Here is a 19,352-nt window from a genome sequence, read left to right as displayed (position 1 = left end):
ATTAAAACATACAGATAAATGGATAAACCAACATATCTATTCTATGACACCATGGACAAAAAGTAACAACGGCGCTGCTGAGTATATTTGAGTTGCTAGGCAACATCCAATTTTTGTGTATGGTTGACTTGATGAGCAACCAATAATGACGTGTTGATTTTTTTTTTTTTTACTATTATATTGGTATAAATGTCGTATAAAACAATGTCACAGTCGGGGTGGAGATGTACCGGATATCAGCACTACTGTGATTATTTTAAATGTATTTAATATTCAGTAGGCCTACAACATCTCGCCCTTGAGTGCGATACTGTTATAATAATAATTTAATAATAATTTCATCAACAGTTTGTTGGCATGGTCACCCTAAATGTTAATTCTGACAAGAAGGTTAAATAATATCCCTAAAATAACTTTATATTTTCGAAAACATGAAACATCCAGTCAGTGTGCAGTATATGCTGTAGACTGTTCAACAGCCACACTTAAATAAAGATTGACAAAAAAAGGTACCGTAAACCGGAAGTTTAAACGACCCTGTCGCTTCATGCCAAAGATCTTAAATTGTGAAGATCAATCAGTGACTGTCTGCGTATTATTGATCCTGAGCCATGTTTATATCACTTTAATTCGTATAAAACAATAAATGAAACATAATGTAACAGTAGGGAGACACATATCATGCCTGCGAGGGGTTACGAGTTGTTTTTGTAACAGTGTAAACGTAAAAATTGACAAGTAAGCGTTTCTAAAATACAATAATTGTGTTCATTGGCAAGTGTGTTAGAAACGTTCACTATCACTACACATTCATGAAATGTGATTTCAGAGCAAATTGAGAGTTTCCAGCGCGAGTCTGGTTGCGATACCTGGAAATTTGTGGCAGAGTGAGAGCTCGTCATTTATCCGCCATCTCTGAGGGTCATCATGAACGACACAACCTCCAGCCTCTCCTCCTCCTCAGCACTATCAGTGATGGCCGATCCATTCATTCACCCTTACAAATGAGATAACACTGAGACAAAGTTTGATTGTTGAAGCTGGTGGTGTAATGCAACCTCTCCTGGACGACGTGCTCCTCTGTCAGCGGTTCACTTTGATAACGTTACTGTTTGACTTAAGTTAACGTTACCTTACCAGCTGCTCGTGTAAGCTCTCCTGTAAGGTCTGTATTTTTTAAATTATTAACTCTGCACTTTGAGTCAACATTGGTTTTGAAAAGGGGACAACACAATGCTTACAAAGTGACAGCATGCTCAAAGAAAAAACCTTCACTTTCATTATTTTTCATGACTCAGGATACTATTTGTGTTGCTATGTTACATCTATGTGACGTAGGCTACGTCACCTGTCGACAGGTAACCTTGTCTGAAGTGTTTTAATTGTTTTTTCATCGCTACATGACGGTGAAATCTTTTACCTGACCTTAAGCAGATGTGTTTTAAAAACGTGTGGTTGGTCGCAGAGGAAATAAAAGCATTTTGCTGCCCCCTGCTGGTAACCCTGCAGACAGGCCTGTCAGCATAAATTCACTGTAATGTCAAAGAGGACGACTTAAAAGTGAATATATAAGTAGGTTAAGTGAAAGCACATTTCGACAGCTGACATTTAAATAGACACTGTTTTCATATACTTGTGTTGCTGCTTGTTTTGTCGAGGACAATCTTGGAAAAGAGATTTTTTTATTTATTTCAATGAGTTTCTTTTCTGGGTTAAATAAATAAAATCATAAATGTGCTTGGGGTCTCTAAACTGAAAAACATTGCATTTTGCCATAATGCACAGCAGACCTTAATGAATGATTTAATTTGTTATTCAGAATTACTAATGCTCAACTATTTGAATTATCTAAAAGAAAAGCTGCCCTTTATGATTCATGGTGTTTACGTTGTTCACGTGTGCACACCTTTATAGCTCACTGTAAATAATTACTGTGTCCTCCAATAAGGGCGGCTTTTGTTGTAGTGAACTTTATGACTTAGCTTCTGCAGCTGCTCGGCACATGTCATATTCACAGATCCATGGAGGGGTATTTGCTGATTTTATTCTGTTTATGTTTAAAGCAATTGAGTTGTAAAAAAAAAAAAAAAAAAGATTGGGCAATGTTTGCTGTGAATTGAGTTAGAGCAGGGCTTCCTCAGACCGTTAGATAATAGTAATAAATAATAATAATACATTTTATTTGTAAGCGCTTTTACAGGGGCTGGCAGGCCATCCTCACCAACAGTCCCAAGGAACCTAAGAGAGCTCAGAGAGCTCAGGAGCTCCCAAAAAAAAGGAGAGGTTAGAATATAGAGATAGTGACAAGCAGTAATAAGATATGAATAAGGTATGAATAAGATACTTTCTTCAGGTCTAAGAGATAAGAGATGGGTTTGGGGAGTGAGTTCCAGAGGGAGGGGGCAGCGATGGAGAAGGCTCTGTCTCCCCCAGGTTCGGTGCTTGGTCCGTGTAGGTGGGGAGAGGATGTTTCCTTCAGATGAGCGGAGGTCACGGGAGGGGGTGTGGTGCTGAAGCAGGTCTGTGAGGTAAGGTGGGGCCAGGTTATTTAGTGCTTTGTGTGTGAGGAGGAGGATGATTTTGAACTGTGTGCGGTGAGTGATGGGGAGCCAGTGCAGGTCACGGAGGACGGGGGTGATGTGGTCTCTGGAGCGGGTGTGGGTGAGCAGGCGTGCGGCTGAGTTCTGGATGTATTGCAGTTTGTTGAGGCGTTTGGACGGTGAACCATGGAGGATGCTGTTGCAGTGATCTAGTCTGGATGTGATGAATGCATGGATGAGAGTTTCTGCAGCAGGGAAGGTGAGTGAGGGACGGAGGCAGGCAATGTTCTTGAGGTGGAAGGAGGCGGTCCTGGTGATGTGTTAGATGTCTCCTTGCTCGGACGCAGCTGAATCCAATCAGGCTTCTACAGAGGTTGATGACAATGTGTTGGTTTAAATCAGGTATGTTAGAGCAGGGAGACATCTAAAAGTCTGAGGAGGACTGCAGTTTGACACCTGTGAGTTAGAGGGTCAAATATATGTTTTTTGTTTTTTACCAGGCAGCTCTGCTGGAGAAAACGTATCCAGCAATTCCTTGACAACCATGGCCCCACACCCGGCTGTGCAGGCCTTCATTGACCTCTCTGCCGGAGCCGTAGGTAACTACAGTGCTCCCATAACCAGTAAACTAGTACAAAAGACATCCTCACTTGAACAACTCTGCTGCTTTCCCCTCTGCATTACTGAAGCTCTGTAGCTGCGGCTGACCTTTCAGCAGATTTTGATGACACCCTTGTTTTTCCAGCTCATTTCACTCTGTGTTCTCATTGAATGTTTATACTGCTCAGTTGAGTGGAATCTTTCTTTACTGCTAGTTTTTTTTGTTTTCCGCCTTTATTTGATTGTTCTGTAGTAAAAAAAATATATATATATTTTTGAATTATTTCTTTTGTTAAAAGTCTTTCTTTTTGCTCACTGTTGTCGTCTAAGGGGGTGCAGCATGTGTTTTTAGCGGGCAGCCTCTGGACACAGCTAAGGTCAAGATGCAGACCTTTCCCAAACTGTACAAGGGTTTCATCGACTGCCTCACGTCCACCTACAAACAGGTGGGTCTGCGCGGCCTCTACCAGGGCACCACGCCGGCACTCGTGGCCAACATCGCAGAGAACTCTGTGCTCTTTATGAGCTACGGCTTCTGCCAGCAGGTCATCCGCTTCACGGCTGGACTGCACAAAGAAGCTGTGCTGAGGTAGGAAGATGTAAACCAGGCTGTCCTTAGTTTACTGAGGAAAACATGGCTGTCCTCCAACTGTTCTGTTTATCCTTCTCTCTGCGTTAGTGACGTGCAGAAAGCCTGTGCTGGTTCAGTTGCATCCATCTTCGCCTCGTTCGTACTCTGCCCTACTGAGCTTGTCAAGTGTCGTCTGCAAGCGATGTATGAAATGGAGGCATCAGGCAAGATCAGCAAGAGCCAGAAGTAAGTGGTTCTTAACATAAACACTCTATGTGCATAAGTTACTCTGATTATAGCACAGTATGGGCTTCTACTGTAATTAGCAGAAGGAGTAAATAAAATACATGATTTCATTTAAAAAAATAGGGCTTAACTTATATTTTCAGACTTACATTTATTTTTGAAGTTTAAAATAAGAAATTTTAAGACTCAATTTACACAAACTCAAAGGTCTGTATATACAAAAGTCATGTTCACTGGCGTGTGTGTGTGTTCACTGATCAAGTTAAAAGTTGCCCTGCTCTGTCTTCAGCACAGTGTGGTCGGTGATGAAATCCATCATGAGGAACGAGGGGCCAAAGGGTTTTTTCCAGGGTCTGACCACCACTATAGCCAGAGAGGTCCCAGGTTACTTCTGCTTCTTCGGTGGCTACGAGCTCAGCCGCACAACCTTCGCAGACTACATGAAATGTGGCAAAGATGAGATAGGTACTGGTAGAAAGTGTGTCCCTCATAATCAACGGGAAGATTTGGAGATATAGACCTATCACATTTCTGCACAATAACATCCATCGTGCTGGCTCTGAAGGTTCGCAGCATTCGTTCCACTCCTCAAACAAACAAACAGTATCAGTGTGTTAATGTTCAACTGTTCCTGTGTATGTCGAAGGTGTGGCTCCTATAGTGCTCAGCGGGGGATTGGGAGGGGCGTGCCTGTGGCTGGTGGTCTTTCCTATGGACTGTGTCAAGTCTCGGATCCAGGTCATGTCTATGACGGGCAAGCAGGCAGGGTTTTTGACAACCTTAATGACGATTGCGCGGACTGAAGGTAGGTTGAAGTTGGGCTGAATGACGAGCTGGTGAAAACGAACCATTCAGCTGCTTGGATGATCCATCAGAATGTAATCTTTGTTTTTGGGTCTTTTTAGGTGTGAGGGCTCTCTACTCCGGACTTACCCCCACCATGGTACGCACTTTCCCCGCAAACGGGGCTCTTTTCCTGGGTTATGAGGTCAGCAGGAAGCTCATGATGAAGCAGTTTGACAGCTCATGATGGCTTCTGCTTACCACTAATAATAGACTGGAAGAGACGTCTTACAGCCATATAACCTCGACAAAACACCAGATGAAGCTTTTAATAAAGTGACTCTGGAAGTGCCACACTTTCATTTCAAGCGACAAAGAAACGTTTTAAACAGAATGTTAACATCAATTTAATCCTAATATTTATTTACCTTTTTATCGATTTGAAAATAGTTTTGTTTTAACACTCCAGTAAGACAACAAACACGTATTGGCTCATTCTAGCGGAACTTTTTTTTTTAAAGGGTTTAAGACTCAAGTGATGTTATTTTGTCTACCTCAACATACTCATACTGAGAAAAAACTACAAATTCTGACAGTCATTACAAATCCTTCATGGCTTATTCTGTATCAGTGTGCAAGAACATTTGCACAAAATACAAACAGTGTTAAGCTAAGCTAACTCAATGCGTGAAGATTTTGCTTTGAAACTTGAAATTCTCATTTTCTAAACTGCCTGAATCTTGTGTTGATAATTTATGTTTCTAATATGGGATTGTTCTCAGACTCGTATGCACCTCCGTTATTGATCATACATGGGCTTTACTGTTCAGCTCTGACTGATGCCCCACATCTTTCTTCATCCTCATGACAAACCACAGCCAGAGTCAGCTAACCCTAACCCAAAAAAAAGAGTTCAAGCTTATTTCTTTTACCACCTTGGCCCTTTTTTGTGTTGAAGCTACATGACATCTCCTGTGAGACCCAGTGTTTACCTTTTAAATAACTACATTTGCCTTTTTTTTTTTTTAAACATTTTTTTGACATTTATTGTTCTTGTACAAATTCATGAAAAATAATCAGCTGCCTTCATTAAATGTGCCATTTGCTGTTTCCCGCGATAAGAGGTTGGGATGTCAGAGCGCTAACAATTTATGATAACACTCAAATGTTTGTAAAGATGATGTAGTGATTAAACATACAATAACGGTGTCATGGAAGAATAAATCCTGTGTCCTGTATTTTATTTCAGTTTCCAATTATTGTTCCTGTCGAGTCAAATACATTATAGCCCAACACAGCTTTATCAGAAGATTGTATTAAAATCCATTTTATTTAAAAAAAAAAAAAAAAATCACCCATCTAATTAACATAGATTATTTTTAATGCTGTGCCAACATACTCACATGATCCAGCAAAGCATCATTAAACAAAGTATAAAAAATCTGAAACAATTTCAATGTGAATATTGTATGCAGTTTGAACGGAACCGTACTCTGTTTTCCAGCAGGGGGCACTAAACACTCGTCAGCACCTCACAGGGGCTGTAAGAGAGAACATGGAAAAAAAAAAGATGAAGTTCTGACACACCCATACTTATTTTATTTTTTTTCTTCTTGGAAGGGTGTGATTCCATTTCAGCTTACCCCCTTGTTACAGGTTCCACACAGGCATCCAAAGAGCCCGTTGATCATCTGAATGGCACAGAGGATCAGCTGCAGACAGCTGGTGGCCAGCAAAGTAGCGAACAGTCCAATGTGGAACTGCACAATGTTCTCAGGAGCTGTGCACACGCCCCACCAGGTTTTGTCTGTCAGGTAACTCTGGTCCCTGTTATGCACCAGAGAGAGTTTATAAATGGGATTAGATGCCGCCACCAAAATGGCTATTTATTTTGCAACAAAAGCGCACACAAACTGCACGCAGCATATTAAATGCACAAAGAAATGCATTACTCATATGGATGCCATAATGAAAGACATGCAATGAGACAGCTTATAGAAACTACCAACTGCTAAGGGAACATATGACCTAATATATCCATTTACTATAATCTCCTGCTTGGTAGCAGAAGTCTAAACTGCATGTAGATGGTGGTGATGGCCTTTACCTGCTGAGTGGTTCTTAGGCTACTCCTTAAACACGGCCAAGATCATTCAAGTTTATCCCTGTACAGTTACTCACCTGTCTTTAAAAGGCGTCGCCCACACCAGTAGAACTTTGCATAGAGGTCCATTCTGCAAACCCACCACTGCCACAATGAAGCTGTACAGAGCACCGGCCACTCCCACTGCAGCCAATGCAATGGACAAGAACATCTGCAGGAGATGAATGATAATCAGACATATTTTAAGGGAAAGTTGACTCATACTGAACCCTCCCCATGCTTACACTCTTCCCAACATTTTTTGTGTGCAATATATTGTACCATGAATTGAAAGGAAACAGGCTGTGAGTAGCATTCAGACATTCCTTTCTCACAGTTATTCTGTCCATGTTTGGTTTTGCCAACAGAAACAAGAAACTGCTAAACCCAGCATGTTTCACAGCAGCCTGCTAAAAGTGACATGTTGTTCCTCCCAAAACAGTTTGACTCTGTTTCCATTTTTTCCTCTGTATTACTTTTTGGAGTTACGTAATTGTTTGAATGTGCAGTCTTTCAAAAAGCTTTAACCACGTTTAAATACTCTGTTTGGATCAAGTCAGTCGGATGGAGTGACTTTATTACAGTGTTTCTATCTTATCTTTATAATCGAGATGTACAGCAATGGTTAATTATTTACTAGGAAGCATACTTGAGTGTGACAGAGCTCCGTTAAACCCTTAAATTAAGCCTCCGAAAATGTTTTACTCTGACCTGTTACTATGCGTTAGTCATCATGTTGCCATTATGCATTTCCACTGATTGATTGACATTGTGTTTATCTTTCGAATGAATTTATTTTAAGCCCCATGAAATGAACATGTGATTTGTGGCTCTGACTGACTCACCCCACAGCGATTTCCACAGCAGCCCTTTTTTCCAGTCAAGTGGATGTAAAGTGCTGGCAGCAGCACCTGGAGGAGGACAGAGGGGTTAACAGTTTACAGTTTACTTTACTTTCTTTTTGATAAATCTTATAGTTAGGGCTGGCTTAGGACCAGCTCATAGTTATGCTGCTATAGGCCTAGACTACCGGGGGAACTGGCACCAGGATCTCTTATCTTTCTCCCTCTTTCTCTCCCAGCTTTCATATCTTATTACTGCTTGTCACTATCTTTATATTCTAACCTCTCCTTTTTCTGCTCTTAGGTTCCTTGAGACTGTTGATGAGGATGGCCTGCCCAAACAACCCCCCCCCCTCCCCAAACCTATCCCATCCTACTCTTCTTTCTGCATCTTGTCCCATCTCCCCCATCTCCCATTTTCAAGCCCAGCACAGTTTAGCAGATGGCTGTTCATCCTGATCCGGGTCTGCTGAAGATTTCTGCCTGTTAAAAGGAAGTTTTTTTCTTGCCACGCTATGACGGATTAAGCTGGGCTCTTGTAATATAGCCATAAGTAAGGTCCTTTACCTGCTTTTTGTAAACATAACAATGAGCATGGTCTTGTTACCTGCTCTTTTGTTAATGTTAATAGACAAACAGTAAGGTCCTTTATCTGCTTTTGTAAAGTGTCTCGAGATAACGCCTGTTATGAATTCACGCTATACAAATAAAGATTGATTGTTTGATACAGAAGTTTTTGACCTCTTCCACCAACACACTTGATTTAATCTGGGAACTTGTTGAAGATGTTGAAAGGATTGGAAAACATTGAAGAAGTCAGTTAGTGAAGGATTTTTTTTTTCGTTAAGCTGCATTAAACTTAAAATTAAATCTTGTGTATGAATTTAATCACTGCTAAAACATAATAACATGGCAGACAACAATAAACAGTGTGTACGCAGTATTTTTATTTTTTACCTTTCTCACTAACTTACAGGCTTCTAATATTTCAGACAGGGATTTACAGCAGCTTTGAACATTCAGTCACAGGCAGGAGATCATCGAACTTACCATCAGACCCCCTCCGATGAGGCCCCCCATGTACTTCACCTCCTCTGTAATGTTTCCATCTTTGGCGTACTGGAGCTCGCCACCCGGAAAGAACAGCACTATGTTACAGATGATGGATATGACTGCTAACGGGTAGAGAGCCACAGCAATGAAACGGGAACACGCTCCTGAACACATGTTGTCAGAGAGAAAACAAACTAACTGCAGTCAAAGTCGCTCAGAAAGTCTGAGGGGGAAACCTTCCTGTTTTAAGAGAGAAGCTCTACACTGCCCAACCCAAAGAGAGAAATGAGTTTTCTGTGGAACTGATGTGAGGGTGTGGGAGGTGCATTGGCAGGCTGATAACATGGACAAACAGAGACGGGGATAGGCTGAAAAACTTATATGTGACTCACTCCATCGAGTCTTTGAGACACAACGCGGGGTCTGTTGAGTTGAATCGTGTAGATGCACATATTTTGGTTAAATTCTGGTCCTCTGAGTCAGACGTGATGGTTTGTTGAGGAGTGTTAAGAAAGCAGAGATTTTCTGTTAAATCTCCACAGTTTGCATACAGTACTCTTGTGATGTATTGTTGACATTGGGAGTGCAGGATCACTGCACGTTGAACTTTTAAACCTGTGGCAGCATGCCTGCCTGGGAGGGACAATGTGTCATTGACACTTACTGCAAGACACTGGTAAATGTCCACATTGTGGAGGGCGAATACTGACAGGAAAGGGAAAAATGTTTGGTTCGTCAAGTGAGCCATTGACTGCAACCCATGTCAGTAAATGAGTGGAAAGAATTGACAATTTGGAGGGAAAAAAAAAGGACAAGCCTCCCTAAACATGCGGTGTCTCTTAGCAACGCCTGGGCGAGGTTGTTTTCCTCTTCGAGCTGCTGTTACAACACAGTGGTTGTAAAAGCATACTGCTGAATTTGATTTTCCTTTAAGATGTATGTAGAAGGTGTGGCCTCCACTGTGGGGAGGGGAACAGTATTGGCCCGTTATTTGATGCAACACCACCTCTCACTCTAAAACAAATTAAACCCAGCTGTACGAGTTTTATATTGTTGAAACAATCACAAATAAATACATGTAGTGATTAACCAACTGAAAAGCTGTAGACTGACGCTTCTGCCAACTCTTTTCACCGGACATGTTCAGAGGGGCAACCCAGAAGGAAAGTGATGTTCTTAGCATTACATGCTAAACAAATGAAAATCAAAAGAAGACACAACCAATCCTTTCAGAAATACTAAGTGTCACATTTTATCTTAGTGTTTTGTGTTTATGAACTTATTTCAAATCACTTTTTCATTAAAATATTTCAGTTTCCCTCTTTGACAGAAACACAGATACTTTATTGTGTCTGTCTGCTTGAAGATAAGAGTTGGCATAGAATCCAGTGATTATAAAAGTCTCTGGATATGATCCTGTTTTCCCTGGAACTTAATCAGCACACTGACATGTATTCACTGTTTGCCTCACTCTATTAATTACAGTGAGCTGAAGGACTTGCAAATGTGCATTTCTTTGTATGTATGTATGATCGTTTAAGTTGTTTTATGAAGATTTTATAAAATGTATTGAACATTTAAAAACAGTAAAAAAATCTGACAAAAGGAAAAATAAAAGTTTAAAACCAGGTGCCTGACCTCTACTTTTTTTTTTTTCAAAGCTTTCGGTCTCAGAGTCTAAGTCCCCCAAAAAAGGGATATCTTTGTTCAGAGCCACATGGAGTCAGTTGACAAGAGCCAAAAAAAGACTCCTATCAACATTTTCAAAGCCTTTTTATAGCCAATCTGTCTCTTTGTCTCAAAGGACATGTGAGGTTACTTCACCTTAAAAAAAAACAAAAAAAAACTGAGATGCTTGCACGTTTGTTGGTGGTTTTGCTCAGGAAATGGTGCAAGACGTTCTCACGGTTCCAAAGGCAAACAAGCATCTTGTTTCCAGGCAACGTGTTTGATGTTTTTGTTTTTGTTCACGTGAGATGTTCATCAACCTATGACATACGCACAGCACAGCTGACGTCATTACGGTTGATGGTTAAGGTGGAGATGTGATTGGACTTCGCAGGTAAAAACATCCTACAGGAAATTGTCAGTGTGGGGAGAAGTAGACAGTGAATCATAGTGTACGTCTCACTTTGCTTATTTGCAGTCTCCTCGGTCCTCGGTCCTCGGCTTCGTTTCCTCCGTGCATCTCTGGTGGGCGGGACTAAGACGCAAGTGGAGGAGACCACACGGAGGACACTCGGTGCAAATAAGAGAAGTGAGAAAGGCCCTATGATGAATGCACTTAAAAAGGAAATGGCGAATAGAAATCAATATTAAAGACATTTTGCTGTGTGGAAGTGAAGATGAAGAGAGAAAGATGATCTTTAGATTTTTGATAAAGACGGGACTTATTAAAAGACTTTAACTCCAATAATTCAAGAGGAGGAGAAGAAATTAAATGTTACAAATACAATACAAATACAAATGTTTAAATCCAGAAGGAGGCAGTAATGCAACAATAAAACCCCAAAAAAGAAGAAGAAGAAGCCTCGCAGGTAGCTCGTCCCACTTTGACCCCTCTGTCAGGGACAGCTGTTGGGGGAACCTTCGGACCCTCCCCTTGTTTTCTCTCCGGGCCGTAGTGGACTCACCATGGCCACGTCTCCCTTCAAAGACTTTCTGGTTACATATTTAATGCCAGAAAAATGTTACGAAAGGATTGTTGTGAAGTGTCAGCTGGACGGTGAGGCTCGTTGTTGTCCAGATGTTTGGGAGGAGGAGTCTATTTGGTTTCGCCTCTCAAATATACGGATTATTGTTGCAAACTATTTTTGCTTGATACTTTTCTGTGTGTTAAATGCTCTCATGTTTTCAGGCCCTTTGCTGTCTTAGTCTGTTAGATGTCTTTGAAGCTCGACTGTTGTCTGATGGTTTTGTTCTGATCATGTTTTTTGCAGGTCCTTGTTTAAAGTTTGTGCTGAACAGGATCGTGTCGTTGTGCATTATTCTGGACACTTTTTTAGGTGAGACCTCTCTTCAGCCTAAACTCATCTGATGTTATCCCCTCATCCACAGACGAGATTATTCACCCCTCTCAGTGTATTTTACGAATGTCTCTTTAATGTCATTAGTAATTGCTGATGGGATTTATACAGCTAATTGATTATTTTAGGACATATTTATTTGAGTATGATTTTGTGTTCAGCCTTAGTTTTCTAACAATTTGTATTGTTTGATTGATTATTCTAAACATTTTCTTTACTAAGTTTTATTTTTGGATAATAATTTGTTCAGTGTATTTAGTTTTTGGATAATTGGGAACACCTGAAGTTACTTTGGCCTTCTTAAGTAGACCGGTATAGTGGACCAGCATGCAACAGGGCGATCTTCCTGTTGCTGATTGAGTGACCAAGTCCGACTTCTTTACTGAAAATAGTTGTGTGCATTGTGATCAATTCAGACTTTTGCTCACACTAAATTAACAATGACATTGTGATTAAATGTAGGTAGCCCCTCTTCTGACCTCCTTGTCTCTGCTGTCCTGCAGCCCAGCTGCCTCAGCTGTTGAAGCTCGTGTGGAGAGGAAGTGCAGAGGGCCTGAGTCTGACCGCCAGCTTGCTGCAACTTTATGCTTTCTCATGTCCTGTTGTGTACGCCATGGCCAACAACTTCCCTTTATTGTAAGTATTTTAACATTGATGACTAAATAAGGGTATTGACCTTGGGTCATTATGTGGCATCATGTTTAATTTCATAACAATCCAAGAGAAATAGTACATTTAGTACGTAGTTTGATCATTTTTTTTGTTTGTTTGCCAAGAGCCTTTCTGATGTCAGTGAATGAGTACATCACTTTTCATCATGTCTATTTGAACTTCCCTTGTTCTTATCACAACTGCACTATTTTCTAATGTTGGCTTGTCCACACTAGTTTAGGGTTCAAATGTGTTTATGTAAAACATGGCAGGCCAATAAAGCTGTATAAATAAATGCTATAAAAACATATGCATAGATGATCCTTTACTATTTTATTACAAAGCTAAAATGATCTTCTAATTTTAGGGAAAAGATATGTAAGCATTGAGCAGCATAGAGTTTTACCTCAGATTGCTCATTCTTTGTGACTCACTGGTGGAAGTGAGTCATTTGCTGAAGCCACTTTGTTTAATCAAGCGACAGCCAGCCAATAAATATAAAAGATGTAGACTTCAAAGTTCAAAGACTCAGTCCATTATGTAAATATTCTTGTGGTAATACATTTCTCCTGTTCCTCAGCTGACAGTATGTGTCTGTTCTAATCAATGTGTGTCTTACGTGTGCTTTATTACGCTGCTCCACAGCGCCTGGGCTGAGAGGTTCATCGTGTTGGCTCAGACAGCAGCGCTCGTCTTCCTCATTCTGCATTATCGCGGTGAAACCCTCAAAGGTCAGCGCACACATTTTCCAAATTCACATTTCAAGTAGTGTTTAGTCTTTCAAGTTCACTCTGGGAGTTTTCTACGTTTTTTCTTATTGTAAACAAATTCCAAGAAAAAAATGTCTGCACAAGTCGTCCATAAATAAACCGACTTCTCTCCGTGCACTCGTCTGTCTCTCTGCCCAGAACCCTTTTATTCCCACTGAGGTTTTAACCTTCTTCAAACATATAATATACATTTTCCTTTTTCCTAAAAGACCTGAACAAAGCTGAGAGTATTCTCTGTTACAGATTAATGAACATTACGTGTTCTCGGGATCGTTCACAGCAGTATGGCAGCGTCTATGGGGAACTAATTTATGGTTTGTTTAAAGTGTTACAAGTGTTGTTGTTTTTTTTGTGTATTTATCAGATCGTTGATTCTGTCAGATTTGTTGATTCTCAGTTTTGTAATAAAGAGCTCAGTAAATAAACTCCCAAAGAGTTTGTATATGTGGAAGCTGGATCGAGCCAATAGATTCAGATAATTGTTGCTTTTTGCTGACAGTTGTTAGTTTCCCACTTGTGAGTAAAACTTTGATACTATCATTTTATCATGCTGCTCTTCATCACTGAAATCTTTAGATACTTGAAGACTTTGGGTTAAAGTTTTCTTTTTTTGCTAAGCTCTCATTAGATGATATAATGGTAATAACCACAACTTTATTTGTGAAGCACTTTTACAAACAAGGATTTAGTGTCTAGAGCTGTGGCATGTGCAGAAACAAACATAGCAACCGCACATAAGAAACCAAACAACAACAAAAAACTACGACAACATAGCAACCCAGTGATGAGACATCAAACCAACATAAGAACCCAAACAAACACCCGACCACAACCAGATCCCAAACACCATAACTCAGGCGACTGAGACCAACAGGGTCGAGGCTGTAAGGAGATAAATGAGGGATTAGAAGAGAAACAATTAGAAGTGAAGAAATCATAAAGATGAGAGAGGGGTATTAGCTATAATTTGTCGTAAACATAAAAACAGCTGAAGTGACGATGTCCAGCTGATTTGCTTCAAAGCATCCAATTGGCTAATCACACTCATGTGTCCTCATTTAAGCTGCTTTAGCGTGCCTAAACTCTCTGCTGATCCCTCGACAAGCCGCATTTGTAACCCTCCTCCAGCTCAGCTCCTCCTTCTGATTTAATCAATGTCATGATGTTGTCATTGACGCCTGCTCTGTTTTGGTTTTTTGGTGTATCTCTCCCTGCCTTAGGCTCCCTGTATGCACAGGAAGGGCATGTATGTGTGCTGTTCCTGCCTTATGCTTTCCAAGTAAGCATATGGTGCGACGGTGAGATCCCAGAGGAGAGCCATACCTCCAAATATAAATAATACAAATATAATAAAACTACAAATAAAGTTTTCTTCTTGACAAAGTGGTCCGGATTGGTCTGACTGATTTCGCGAGCAGTGTGAAGATTCTGTTAATGAACAGTATTCGGTGTCTTTTGTGCACTTTTTTTTTAAGTTGTTTTTTTTTCTTCCTGTTTTTCTTCTTCCGGCAGGCGTACTGTTGCTTTTGTGCTACACTGGTGTGATGTTCCTCCTGGGATCCTATACAGCGAAAGCCGTCGCCTCAGTGCTGCAGGACTCCAGACTGGCAGGTTTAATTGCAAGCAAGGTAACAAAGATCTTTATTTATTCAGTGTGAAGCCAATACACCAAGTACAACAGCACGACGGGTCCAAGTTAATTTGCACGGGCCTTAAAAATACATACACACTCACTTAACAACAAATAGATGAGGGACGGACAATAAAACAGAACTGACCAATACCAGATGAACAATATCATGCAATAAAACACAGTAGAACAGGAAGCACTCGATCCTAAAAGTCGTCTTTAAAACGGTCTCCTCGTAGTTTGTCATTTGTGCAGCTCTCATCTGATCTCCTCTCTTAATAATTAACACACGTGAATCCAATTTTTCAGAAAACAGTTGTTTTATTGTTGTTGGTGAATTTGTTGTTTCCAGGGTTTCCAGGCTCGTACAAACTACTGTAACGGTCACACCGGCCAGCTGTCCGCCCTGTCTGTGTCACTCTCATGGACAGGCTCTCTAGGAGTTCTCTATGTGTCTTTACAGGTATGCAATCAGGAATTACACCAACATGTGGACACAAAACTCATAATTCACACACTTGAAGTCAGTCAATGTCGTTACTGAGATTGTTCTCTTTTCTGAAGAACATGGAAAGCTCTTTTGAGACTTCCTCACACGTTCTGTCAGCGTGCCTCAGCTGCGTCCTCCTGGCCCAGGTCCTCTGCTACAGGAGCAGCACGGCCACAACTAAAAGGAAGAGTGAGTAGAGGAGGAAGACGAAATGGACGCATGCAAACCCTCTCCCTTTAAATATAAAGGGACATTCTGGCCTGACATTTACAACAAATAAATACAGCACAGAAGTAGCAGCAACATTTATAACATGATCATGCAAAACTAAATCTGTGTGCTACACTCAGATTTAATGCAGCCAAGTCATATTAAAACTCTTGTTTTCATGCTATTTGATACCTTATTTTGTACTTTTTTAGTGTGAGGGATGAATGGTCTTTTGTCTCCCTCTAGTGGTTAAAGGGAATAATTCCTTAACTTGGGTGTTGTTGACGTTGCCTGGTGGCTCTGTTACTGTTTTTCCAGCCTAATCAAACTGTGGTTCACAAATTATTTGCAGAAGTAAAATTTCAATGTATTGAATCCATCTATAAAGTGGCTGATTGTGTACATATGTGGAAAGAAACAGTGAGGTCAAAACAAGAAGAACGTCAATCATCTGTGAAAGTGAGAGTAGTAAATCACACACACGGTGTTAAATATGGGAGGAAGTCCGGTCATGCAACAGTCACAAACACACACACACACGCACACACACACACACACACACACCTCGAGTCACGTTTTTTCACTTAGTTCCAATGCTGCGGTAGTCTGGTGAGGCATTCATGTGACAGGGACTTTGAAAACGCTACGGCCAAACTGTTAAAGTAACTCCAGTTGAACCACGTTTCATTTTATAGGGACAGACAATATACTGAAAACAGCAATCCAGTGCAAGTATCACAGTGTTTATATATTTGCAACACTCGTCCAAAGAAGGGCTTCGGTGTCGAGCAAGATGCAATAAGACACATTAAGCTGTTGATGGCTCTCTTCCAAAACCAAAGAAGTAAAGTTTGCAGTAAGCTTCAGGTGATCAGGCAGAAAGTTCCAGGATTTTGATTCTTTTGTGCAGCTTCATGTTTTTTTTGTTCGGCAACAGATAATATGCTATCCTTTACTTACTTCGGTTGCTCAAGTAAAATGAAAACCAATGCAGTCATGTTAAGCTAAATATATAAGTTTGAAATACTTGAACAGCTCGATGTTTACAGGTTTTGTTTCCCCCAGAGCCAGTTTGATATGTAAGAACTTTATTTTCTTATTGTAAGCCGCTCGGCTCCTCCACCTCAAGACGCTGTGCACAGTTCATCGGTGCATCAGTGACACAAAAATCAGGTTCTTCTTTTTATTTCCATCCAACTGAACAGAAGAAAGTGTGTAACTGATGTTTGTACTTTAATAAATGTTGAACTGGATTTAAATGTGAATTTGTGTCTCTGGACATGAATAAAATGAAATGTTCTCATCAACTGTATGCGTCAGCGTAGGCTTGAAGAGTTAACACAGGTATTACTTTAGGTCACCTTCAGGACTGCCAAAGGTGTGAAGTATGGACCTACAGTGTGTGTACATAAAGACTCTGTTGCTGTTATGTTTGCACCTCCACACAGCTAGCTTTCTGGAAGAGCCCATCGGTTATCCAAAGCACAAAATGTCATAACTGTGTATTTTAACAATGTCGTGTACACACTCCAGGCTATGCTAGGACATGCTAACACAAGACATGACTTGTGTGGTATGACAAGAGAAACCTGTAGGTTCACCCTGTCAGAGACTGAGAGGCGACGTGGCCTCGACGGATATCTGAGGTTCAAAATAAAAATTAAAGAAAAAGACTGAGCAGAAAATGTGTGTAAGATAATTTTATTGAGTCCAGCCAGTAGGACATGACAGGAGAAAAATGCATTCACATTGTTAAGTATTGCCATGTCAATATGAACAGCGATATATATATATACATTTTCTTATTTTCCGTGATAAATTCAGACTTTTGTGATGTGATTTTTGTAAATGCTGATTTCTAAATAACAATAAATGATAAATAATAAAATGTAGCTGTTCATCCCTGCCCTACAGGTTCATGTAAAGGTTATTAATGGATTGGTTACATATGTAGTAACATTTTAATAGTAATTAAATAGTAGTAATATTTTATATTATCACACCATGACAGTTCTCAAGGTTTGATTTCATGAACTGATCTAACGGTTTGATTGATGAGTAATCCTTGATTTTTAAATGATTTGCTCAAAAAGCTGCTTCTGGTCACCTGATGTTTTACAGCTTTAAAAGGAGTCATTCATAGATGTGTGAAGTCTTAACACAACATGTGAAGGAAATAACTGAGACAACCGTTTACTCATAACAGGTTGAATACTTCATTACAATACTATATTTTAGGATTTTCAAAAGGAATAAATGGAAATGAATGCATCAAAGTTTGCAAAAGTTTATTTGCCCTTTGTGTCTCGTGAACAGAAAAACTGGCTGAACATGACACATTACACATTCATGAAACAAAAGCATGGGTTTGGTTTAACATTCATTTTAATCTGCTCAATGGAAATCAACAATCTTTTCAAGTCACAATGAGATGAGCAGTTTTCAAACCAAAGTGTGAATACCATACTGTATTTTGCAATTTTTTGCGACATCTCAAGTCACTTTTCAAGGTCACTGTTAAAAGTCAGAATTTTGAGCTCCTAAATGACATAAAACAGACATTAACATTTCAGCTTTATCGTAATAGAAAAGCACCTGCAGTGTAAGTTAGTACTCAAAATCTGTCTCTGTCTTAAGACCGGTCTAGAGACCGCTTCTTGAAGGTCTTGATCTTTACCTCGAAAGCGATTTCGACTTGGTCTTGTCTCGGCCTCAGACTGGGCGGACTCTGGATTTTAAATCATGAAGCCACTACTGACAGGACATTTTTCCACGTCATTACTAAGATTAGAAAGAAAATGCCCCTTTTTAAAAGAAAAAATAACTTCAGTTCATTTTTATTTCATCCCCGAGTTACTGACCCGACCCTCCCAGTGTTACAGTCTAAGTGAGTGACACACTGCAGCACACAAAATGATTTCTCAGTGACATTTATGGTCTTGCTCTGTCTTGGTTTCGACCCCTAAATGTCTTGATCAGGACTGAAATATGAGAGTTAGTGCTTATGGACTAATGTATTTCAGTTTATTTCTAACACTTCTGAGCTGTTCAGCTTGCTTATTGTATAAAAGGTGGCACATGGTGGTTTTATTTGACCGGAACTGCTCCTAGTGAGGAATCAATCAACTTGTCATCAACTCATCATGTCTGGGGAAGACTTTTTTGATCGTCTATATTCCTCCTGAGTAAACACACAGTATGCTGATACTTGGATTTGTCTGACCCTTCACGACTCTGACGAACTCCGACAGAAGCACTCACATAGTTTAAGAGACAAACGGACATCAGGGAGAGAAATTAAAGTATAAAAATGGTGACGACGATATCAGAAAGCAAAACACTTCATTGCTAAAAAATAAACTCTCGTAACGTCCGCCTCCTGTGTTATATCATAGAAAGTAAGAGCACAGTTCTGAAAGCTGAGGTACATCATTGAATGTGTCACGCAAACACTTTGAACATCGGTCATAACTGAAAAATGTGTCATGAAACACTTTGCAGAGCATCGTGCACTTTAACGCGAGAAGAAAGCATTAAATCTGGCTTAGAGAGCAGCTCTCTATATCTCAACTACTTCTACTGTTTAGAGCCGTGAATCTACGCTCACTCACAACCGGATGACTAAAAGCTGCAGAGTGGATCACATGCGGACGTGTTCTCAGTGACCTCACTCGTAGGTTTCTGAAGAGGGAGAAGTGCTGTGTAGTTTTCGTCCCTCATATGGGACCATTTCTTTAAAATAAATAAACAAGAATAACAAGAAAACAAAAGGAACTTGTGAAGGATTTCTCATCGGC

At 40.2% G+C, this 19,352-nt stretch overlaps 3 protein-coding genes across 6 annotated transcripts; 2 read left to right on the top strand and 1 right to left on the bottom strand.

Moving 5' to 3' along the window:
- Positions 1-756: 756 nt before the first annotated feature.
- slc25a15b (solute carrier family 25 member 15b) lies at positions 757-5,632 on the top strand. 4 transcript variants are annotated; one of them, XM_079355255.1, is made up of 8 exons: positions 757-1,165; positions 2,700-2,799; positions 3,041-3,139; positions 3,471-3,729; positions 3,820-3,957; positions 4,247-4,422; positions 4,604-4,762; positions 4,863-5,632. In XM_079355255.1, exons 2-8 carry the CDS (start codon positions 2,772-2,774, stop codon positions 4,985-4,987), a joined length of 984 nt encoding a protein of 327 aa, XP_079211381.1. In that variant the 5' UTR covers positions 757-1,165; positions 2,700-2,771; the 3' UTR covers positions 4,988-5,632. The 4 variants fall into 4 exon arrangements, with proteins under 4 accessions (XP_079211381.1, XP_079211384.1, XP_079211383.1 ...); XM_079355258.1 differs by lacking the exon at positions 2,700-2,799 and having other exon boundaries at positions 758-1,165; positions 3,045-3,139; XM_079355257.1 differs by lacking the exon at positions 2,700-2,799 and having other exon boundaries at positions 759-1,165.
- A 332-nt stretch (positions 5,633-5,964) lies between these two features.
- On the bottom strand, positions 5,965-9,077 carry tm4sf21a (transmembrane 4 L six family member 21a). Its single transcript, XM_079355259.1, has 5 exons — positions 8,776-9,077; positions 7,729-7,794; positions 6,922-7,055; positions 6,384-6,567; positions 5,965-6,281 (listed from the first exon to the last, which is right to left on the bottom strand). Exons 1-5 carry the CDS (start codon positions 8,950-8,952, stop codon positions 6,273-6,275), a joined length of 570 nt encoding a protein of 189 aa, XP_079211385.1. The 5' UTR covers positions 8,953-9,077; the 3' UTR covers positions 5,965-6,272.
- Positions 9,078-11,321: 2,244 nt separating this feature from the next.
- LOC306832207 (mannose-P-dolichol utilization defect 1 protein-like) lies at positions 11,322-18,898 on the top strand. Its single transcript, XM_079356693.1, has 8 exons — positions 11,322-11,503; positions 11,718-11,783; positions 12,308-12,440; positions 13,101-13,186; positions 14,738-14,853; positions 15,208-15,318; positions 15,420-17,450; positions 17,482-18,898. The coding sequence occupies exons 1-7, from the start codon at positions 11,413-11,415 to the stop codon at positions 15,540-15,542; spliced, it is 726 nt and encodes a 241-aa protein (XP_079212819.1). The 5' UTR covers positions 11,322-11,412; the 3' UTR covers positions 15,543-17,450; positions 17,482-18,898.
- Positions 18,899-19,352: the final 454 nt, after the last annotated feature.

Source organism: Symphodus melops (genome assembly GCF_947650265.1).
Source record: "Symphodus melops genome assembly, chromosome: 11".
Taxonomy (NCBI): domain Eukaryota; kingdom Metazoa; phylum Chordata; class Actinopteri; order Labriformes; family Labridae; genus Symphodus; species Symphodus melops.
This window is presented reverse-complemented; position numbering and strand designations above follow the sequence as displayed.